The following is a 9,359-nucleotide window of genomic DNA, read 5'->3' as shown; positions in this document are numbered from 1 at the left end:
AGAAGTGTTGGTATCTGTCATATACTACTTACTGTTGGTGAAATAAGTTTACATATTTAGAATAAAACAGAATATATCTAATAGAATAAGGTTAATTTATTGATTAAATTAATGTTTATGTATAATAAATATAGCCTAAGTAACAAATAGAGTCATAAGTAAACTATATAGCCTAAATAACAAATAGAGTCTAAGTAACAAATAGCCTAAGTAACAAATAGAGTCTAAGTAACAAAAATAGCCTAAGTAACAAATGCAGTTTAAGTGAGAAATTATAGAGTATCAAAATATTGCAGTATGTTTCACCATACAAAATTTGGCACATCAATATTTTCACTTTAATTTTATTTTGTTTTCAAATAGACTTTGATGCTTGTATTCATTCAGTTGGTACCAAAACACACTTTTTATCGTTTAGTTCATTAAAGTTCAAGCAAACAATAACCCAACAAGAGTTAGTGTAAATTATTGGCAATTTTAGACATTAATTTCTTGAACTGAGATTTCAAATCAGCACACAATAATTCCTAAATGCAATGGAGGTCTGCAAAATGGTTTCTTTGAAAGTTGCAATACACAGCTCTGCCAGTTAATTAAGTAAAGTGATGACCAGAAACTTAATATTACTCATCAGTCATAAATTACTATAAATAATACAAATTAATTTATATAGTTTTTACCAAATAATTACAAAAATATATTATTCTATTTATTCATAAAATACAGAGATTAGGAGTTGAGATTAAATTAAACTAGTTACTTTAACAAACAAAGAGATTTGGTAAATAAAGGTAGACAATATGAGTGGATATAAAATAAGTACCGGTAGATCCACATGTAACTTTAACAATCCTATAATAATATCTCAATAAAAAAAGATTAAATCAAAGCCTTGGTTTTATCACTGATATCCACAGTATGCCATTCATAATAACTTCAGGAATTTAGGAAATGTCGCCATCAGTGAATTAAATAGGTTTATTAAAGATACATTATTCAAGAGCTAAATTTGCCTATTGCAGGTCTTTCTTTAGGCCTAAAATGTTATATAAATTATTAATTTGACATTAATTAACATGACAAGACCATAATTAGATATATATAATTTGACTATACAATTACATCTGGCATTTTCAAATTTTATTGCATTTAAATTCTGAGACAAACCTGCCAAGCAATCACTGGGAGACAAATAGTTTAATTTCAATTTACCAGTTATACAAATTCAAAAGGTTTTCAAGGAATTTCACTTTTGGAAGTAGTTCAGTAGTTTTTCGATAGTCTAAAGTTATTTTGAATATTCTATTACTGGTATTCAAAATTATATTTTGATAGCAATGATAATACTCCTTTCAGACTTAGAAAAACTACATTGTTAGCTTCAATTCTGGAGCCACTGTCTTATGATTTTCTTTTCCTGGATTCTAGCAGCTTTGACAGCCTCTATGTCCATTTTATTGGCTGCTCTAAGATCAAGATGATGTGCTCCTTGTTTGATATGTATAGCTATAATCGAATCTGATAAAGATTCTAAAACACCTCCAGTAGACCAAGGATCAAACTGTCCATTACTGAAAAAAACAAAAAACAATACCAGATATTTGTTTTAATGCACATTATTATCGGAAAACTCCACAACAAAACAAAAACATTACAGACCATACAAATAAAACAGTGCACAAAACACTAAATACAAATGTCAAAAGTGAATCCACAGATGTTAGTTCCATAAACTGGACTCAAGAAACAGGTGTTCAAAAGGAAAAAAAGCATAGTCTGCCTTTTGCACAGCACCCTTTGGCTAACAAGTCAATTTCACGTCATCAATATTAATAATGTACCTAATTCTCATCGTACCTAATATTATGTTCTATATTATGGGAAAAAACAAGTACTGGTACTGGTAGATTGAGAGCCAATCACAAATTGTTGATATGAATCCAGTCTTTACATAGCAGATAAATAAACTGGACATAGAAGAGCATGTGGAGTCACTCCTTAACTACAAAACATATATACATGTAAATACATGGAAGAAATAAATATTTATAGATAAAATAATTTGAAATGCAATAGCAGTTTAAAGTGAGAAGTTTGGGTTAATAACTCCTTTTAATTTGAATATTAACCAAATAGAATACATCAATCATTTTCTTACCTGAATATGATATTACTAGCTGCAGAAAGGGACTTTCCCCAATAATTGGTGATGACCCAATCTCTTCTTGGTCTTACTTTAAACTGTTTATAACAGTTTTCTGAGACATCTGTGTAATCCCAGACTGTTTGACGGAATACAGTTGTATTATCAGAACACATTGGCATCACCATTTCAGAACAGGACTGGAAATGGGAGATTTTTTTTCATTACATTCAGTATCTAGTATTACAATAGTATCAACAATGCAAAACCCAAAATAAGAACCATTTAATTAACAAAGGGAACTGTCAATCACTGATAAACTTCTAACGATTCCCAATTACAACTTAAAATCTTTTGGTGCGCGATCTTTTAAATACACTGCCAATCTGGTTAAAACACAGATCCTATTTCGTTTCGTTTTTATATTTCAAAATTTCGTTTTACTTGTCTTTACTACACTTGGACCTGGAAGAGTTGTTATTTAACTCGTGTTCTGAATGGTGTCATGGATAAGCCAATGAAACAGTCTGTTACAGCCAGCTTTAGGTGTGTTTTTCACGGAACTGTGGGTAATCCACTCGTAACATCAATGCTGATTGGTTAATCAAATGTCTGATGTCATAGGGTCATAAGTCGGTCTTTTGACCCCTGATGTGACCTATCGCTATAACTTGTCAGATCTTCATGTAGTGTAGGCCATTGAAAGTATAAAAAAACGAAACGAAATATAGATCGGTATTTTAAACAGATTGATACACTGCTGCAGTATACTGGAACAATCTGTGTGGACTAGCACTATATAATTGACATTATTATTATTATTATTATTATTATTAATAAATAAACCAGCGGCATGTGCTATATTTATATAGATATTATTTGGGGAAATAAATGACTAGGATATACTCACTTGGTATCCCCATCCAGCATCACCAAGGCTACCAGTGGCTTGCTGTGTTATATTGAGACATTCAGCTGTACCAGTAGAATTAAAATAAAACTTAACAGCTTTAGCTACTCCCGTAACTAATAGTTTATCTTCTAGAATTGTGGAGAGAGGTTTACAAGCTTCCTAAAATATAGGAAGACAGTGGTAGATATAGTTCAATGAAATATACTTAAAGTAAAGATACATTATGTAAGATTAGATGAAGAGCTGGTTGTTCTTGATGTAAAAGTTAAAAAATAGATAATGAATATATTGAAAATTTCATTCAAATTACTTTATTCAGGGTTAAGTTATGACTGTGTAATGATATAGCATAGATTGTTTAGTACTTGACAACTGAGACAAAGTCTAGATTATCCATTTTATCATTAAATTTTGAAATGTTGCGGGTGTTCAAATCTATTTCAATCTAGATCATCGATGATCTAGAGAGTTGATTATAGGCTTGTCATGTGAATAAATGTCTAATAAATTTATATAAGATTTGAAGCAGATTTAGCTCTTACACAATGTATCTTTAACTATATACTAGCATTATGCCAGGAGTAAATGATTCCATTGCTAAATACTTCTCAGGGATTCTTCTGCAGTGAGTCAAGTTTGGAGAATATTATGTGGCATCCTTGCTTCATGTATTTTGAAATTGGGGTCATCTGGTGTAGTTTTCCTGCCTTGTCTATTAGCTATGTCATCAAAAGCATCAAAATGTCAAAGAATCACAAAGGAAATTCTGATTTTATTGAGTTTTAAATGCATTAAAAGCAGAATTTGAGAGGGGTGAGCGGGGTGAGCGGGGTGACTTGGTTACCTGAGCCTGCTCTATTGTTTAATAAAGGGAAGAAATTCAAGTTAAACCAATCCATGACCACACACCACAAATACAAACCTTACAAAATCATATTCTAATAAGAGAGACAAGTTTTACTTCTCTACAATATCCCTATCATGGAAACAGACTTTAGATGAATTGTCCCTTTTAAAAAAAAATTCCAACTCTTAAGGGTTCTTTTACGTTCACTCCAATGTGTACACGGGACCTTAGTTTTTAATCCCATCCAAATGACTATAGGTTCTCCCTTGTCAGGCCCTGACAAGGGAGAATGACACTGGAAAACACAGATGGACTTTCTCGGTGAATATGGGACCTCCAGGTTTGCGAACCAACATCTTACTCACTGAGCCACCGTGACTCCTTTTAATATAAAGAAATTATAACTATGTATGATTAAATGAGGCATCTACCTCTACTGGCCAAGCTGGCAGTTCTATTGCGGAATTTGACATAATGTATTTCAACCAGTTAGGAAGAAATTGATAAGATGATTGTTTATTATAATGAATTGTATCTTTTAATTAATATGAATAAATTATAATTATGTACAATTTCAAGGTTAAATAATGTATCTACCTGTACTGGCCAAGCTGGTAATGGTTCTAAGAAACTAGCTGGATAAGGATAATTAACCATAGCTAAATTACCCCATATATTCTCCAACCATCCCTCTAGAGTATCTATTTGGTTTGCTTTTAACGGTTGACATAAAGAGAAAGTTGATGATAGAAACGACAGAGCTGCAGATCCACCTGAAATTATAATAACGTTCAATAGTTAAAGATATAGCTACTTGTACTGGTCAAAATCAGCAGGATAGGGGGAAGAGAGAAATGGGGTTTAATGTCCACTTGACACAAACTAGGTCATTTCGGGACTAACATATGGTTCAATTTTATTTCAATTATTCGCTTGTGCGTAGGGGTCTTTAGCAGTGGGAGGAAACCGGAGGACCCAGAGAAAATTCACAAAGGGCATTATGTCACTTCTCTTTTCATGATATATAGACAGGGTATTCACTTCAAAATTTTCAATAATATCGGTGGTTTTACATAAAAACTATACATATAATTTGAAAATCTAATTTTATAGCATTTATATTGACTGATAATTTGACTTGTAATTGTTATTGCCTGTGAGTCAAGACCAGTAGCTATAACTGAATCGAGAGTGCTGTCCATCCATGTTGTATCTCAGTATTAAAATAGTGTAAAATTACCTGATTTAACCATATTATCTATTGTAGAATAAACACGATTGATGTTATCAACACAATTATCAGAATAATAACTAAATGTCTTCGTTACAGTTTGATCATAAGCTAAACATGGTGTCAGATTGTGAAACTGCCATATTGGTGCTGATGCAGCTAGAGCACTGTAAATAAAAGATGAAAATATTGAATGAAATCAAATGGGGTAAAACATCCTACTTTTCGATTCTGTGCACACCAATGTGTAGACGGGACCTTGGTTTTTCATCCCATCCAAATGACTAGACATTGTTCCTGTCATATTTATAGAATTTGTAATTCACAATTTCATATAGAATACTGCAATACACCAATTCAACAATATACCGTCCCAGCACACCTGCCACGTACATCATAATATACTTAAAGCTAAACTTCTGTAACATTGAAAAGTCAAATTTTTCTAAAGATAATTTGCTCATGGAAAAGGCACACAAGCTTTCATAGGTCAGAGTCACAAGCTAACTTTTGTTATATAATATTCATTTTATATTACAGTAATTGATTGAAAATGCGATCTGAATCAAATGAACTAGTTTATCCTTGCACTTTTTTCAGTTGTTTTATCAAAGTGAAATGAATGAAATGGGGTGTAACGTCCTAATTTTCTGCTTCAAATTGGCTAATGAAGACAGGCATACACCATGCAGTGTGCTATGAGTGGAGTGGTGCTACGACAGACTCTTATTATTTCAACTGCAGGGTATCTTTAACCATGGTATACATGAGAGAACTATCTCGGTCAACACTGGGATTGTTTATCCTATTTTATTAACTTGAATACTTACCCTATAACTACATTAGGATATTTAATTCTGAACCAAGCTGATAACATACCACCATAGGATCCACCAAAAGCTACAACCTGACTATTACTAGCACCAGGGGTAGTAGATTTTATATATTCTATTAATGTAGCAAAATCTGCTAAAGCTTGTTCTGATGTCAGAAAATTTAGTTTAGTTGGATCCTGAAAATAAATGGAAGAGTATTATTTTGCTTAGTAATGGGACAAGATCTATATGATTAAAGAGAGACTGAGAGAGAAATCAGGTTTAACATTTACTCAACATAAATTAGGTCATTTTGGGACAAACATATGGTACAATTTTATTTCAATAATTTGCTAGCAGAGTGGGAGGAAACGGAAGGACTCACAGGGTTGGGCAGCTGACTCTACTCCTTGTCATGTATAAGTGTGGAATCAAACCATGTCACTTGATAAATACATAAATTCTATTTGTATTCCCTTCACTTACGAAAATGAACAAAAGCAAATAATGTTATGACTCCAGTGATCTTACTACCTTATATGACTCAGGACCGTAGGGCATAGATTCTCCATAAAATCTGTGTTCAGCAAACACAATCATGGCTTCAAATTCAGGTGCTGTATCCCAAACAAAACCCTAAAAAACAAAACTATAATTATAATAAAATGCACTTTTTTTTTTTTTTAAATTCAAAGGTTTCAATTAAAATTGTTCATTCATTTTAGCTCGTACCATTTACCAAAATGTTCTAATCAGAAATGTTTCTTCCTGTGACAGTTTGTCTCGGTTTCTTGCACATATAGGGGGGATCACATGGCTAAGTGGGTAAGGCGCTGGCTCGCTAGCCTGGAGGTTGGGTGTTCGATCCCAGCATTGGATGAGAAAGTTCATCCAGATTTTCCGGCGTGGTTCTCCCTTGTCAGTGATGCAGGACGGGAGGCCTGACAAGGACAGCTGTCTAGTCGTTCGGATAGGACGAAAAACTGAGGTCCCAAGTACACATTGGTGTGCACGTAAAAGATCCCTTGGCAGTTGGAATTTGATATAAGATTAAGCCGTAGCGCCGCTGCCTGGGCAAAATTTCCCTCATAGCACACTGTATGGCGTATGCCCGTCTTCATTAGCCCAGGTTAGGAGCAGAAAACAGTAGGACGTTGAACCCCATTTCATTTCATTTCTTGCACATATAAATCGAGAGAAACTCTATTTTTAATAGTAATTCATCCTGCACTTCACTTTTTTTTTAATTTGAAACTTTCAATCTGAGGTTTTTTTTATCAACCCCAGTGGTTTACTCTTAGCATTAACCTTTTGGTTTGAATCTTTTCAGTCTTTTTACTCCATGGTTATGGACGTTCAATTTGTAAATGTTTTTTGTTCTTCTCAGTCATTAATTTTGTTTGCATACATGTATTTTGTTTATCAAAGATTTTTAATGACAAACAATGAGTTCACTTCTTTAAAATATAAGCAGTTTGGAAATTGGCTTGCACTGGATAACTACAAGTTAAAATATATTATAGTGTCTTTTACATGACTAGCAAATATGACTGCAATAATAATCTGGTACGTTTGCCATGTTTTACTTACTGTGTTGTTACAGAACCAAGCGATATCACCTTCATTACCAGTGTAAAAAAATATTGGTCCTCCATTTTTATTCCAGAATTGATCAGATACTAAATATCTTTGTTCATATGTATCCTCATTGACAAATCCAAAATGATCAATCTACAAATAAAAAGTGCAGAGATATTAAAAAATCTCTATTTAAATTCACATTGATTACTAAATGCAAGAAGGCCTGTGATAGATTGATCCAAGCCCGATTGTTCACAATCATTTTATCAAGGCAATGGTTAATCAGAAATACACACCTGTCCTGTATTGGATGGCTGGATGTTGTACAAAGAGCTAGCACACAATGATCATGCCAGCTTTTACAATCGGGCCATTAATATGGAGGTGCTTAATTGTTACTAAGAAAGGTTCCAAATTAACTGATGGAATTTCAATCAAATGACACTGAAATGAGCCTGTCACAGTTCTGTCAGGTACCCAGACAACTCCGATTCTATCAATAGGACGGTTCCTTAACGTTCTGGGCGATTGTAATGAGATCTACCTCAGAGCTGAACTTAATGCGGACCAAGACTAGATCAGTTGAACTTGATAGACCGTGCACTCCGCGGCCGGCGCAGTACGTTGATCCGGCTAGTTAGGGTTAGTATTAGGGTTACCGGAAGTAGCCGGGTCAGCGTACTTGGCCGACCACTCTGACAATGACAGAAGACCACTCCGTCTTTCCCTTGGCTTGGTCCGAGTTTTCTTTAAGGATACGTATTACTACATCTGTCAAAGCTGTACTGCACGCCCATTATAATATCTTATCTAAAACATACCTGCTGGTTGTAATATTTAGTCTGGTAAGAATAACCCTTTGGAAGAAGATTTTTTATTGCAGGATTATACGCTGACAGTCTTCTCTTGTGCGGGTTAATTGATAAAATTGATTCAAAGAGGCAAATAATAACCGCCCAAAAAATCAGCCTTGTTATTATTACCGCCATTTTGTTCTAAGTGGTCTTGTGACTGTCACGTGAATACCATGTGATATCGATTTAAAGGGACGTTTCAATAGCGACTCTTTCACTAAATAATTATAAAACACAGAAACATGACTTAACATCGCCTCAACATTTCGGGACTAACATGAGGTATTATTTCAGTCCAAGAAAGGGAGATCGCGTGAAAAAAGTCAATAGGCCTACACGAGTCTAAGCTAGGATGCGCCCGTGTGTCTAGGGCCCTACTGTAACTGTAAGCGCAATAAGTTTGGTGGTCGCGAACGGACGTACCTACGCTACTTTAGCAATCGATTTTAAATCCCACTCAAATTAATCGAACTGTAGCAGCTGCATTCCCCGAACACCAGTTATTATATCACTTTCCGAAAAATTGAAAAAAACAAATAATGATGTTGCCGGAAAAAAAATATCGCGCTTAATGCATAGGGAATACTCTAATAGTGTCGCTAGACAATATTTATTGTACTGATTTTAAATGTTTTGAATTTTTATTCATTCAATTCAAAGAAATTTCGATTCCCCACAAATTGATGAAACAAATGATGATCGATTCCCGAAAATTGTCATACAAGTTGATGCATATATATAATAAGGTTCGTTCCCCACCCAGACCCAAATATGTCCGTTCCCAACCCGTTGCGGGGATCCCAAATGACTCAAACCATCTACTCAAATACGCCAGTCTGGTCTAATTAATGCTTCCACTTTCAAACGAATTCTTGTTGTTTAGCTGACGGTGCCCGAATACTATAGAGTGACTATAGACATACATCAATGATAGCATCTTGTGGAATCGGCGGCGTATACACTCATGCCCGTCAC

At 34.2% G+C, this 9,359-nt stretch overlaps 1 protein-coding gene across 1 annotated transcript; it reads right to left on the bottom strand.

Annotated features, from left to right (window-relative positions):
• Positions 1-113: 113 nt before the first annotated feature.
• On the bottom strand, positions 114-8,543 carry LOC126830546 (lysosomal Pro-X carboxypeptidase). The gene is made up of 9 exons (XM_056102931.1): positions 8,352-8,543; positions 7,540-7,680; positions 6,484-6,585; positions 5,965-6,146; positions 5,144-5,301; positions 4,501-4,676; positions 3,054-3,215; positions 2,159-2,343; positions 114-1,571 (listed from the first exon to the last, which is right to left on the bottom strand). The coding sequence occupies exons 1-9, from the start codon at positions 8,517-8,519 to the stop codon at positions 1,382-1,384; spliced, it is 1,464 nt and encodes a 487-aa protein (XP_055958906.1). The 5' UTR covers positions 8,520-8,543; the 3' UTR covers positions 114-1,381.
• Between the last annotated feature and the right edge of the window lie 816 nt (positions 8,544-9,359).

The sequence above is a fragment of the Patella vulgata genome, chromosome 8 (assembly GCF_932274485.2).
Source record: "Patella vulgata chromosome 8, xgPatVulg1.2, whole genome shotgun sequence".
Classification (NCBI taxonomy): domain Eukaryota; kingdom Metazoa; phylum Mollusca; class Gastropoda; family Patellidae; genus Patella; species Patella vulgata.
This window is presented reverse-complemented; position numbering and strand designations above follow the sequence as displayed.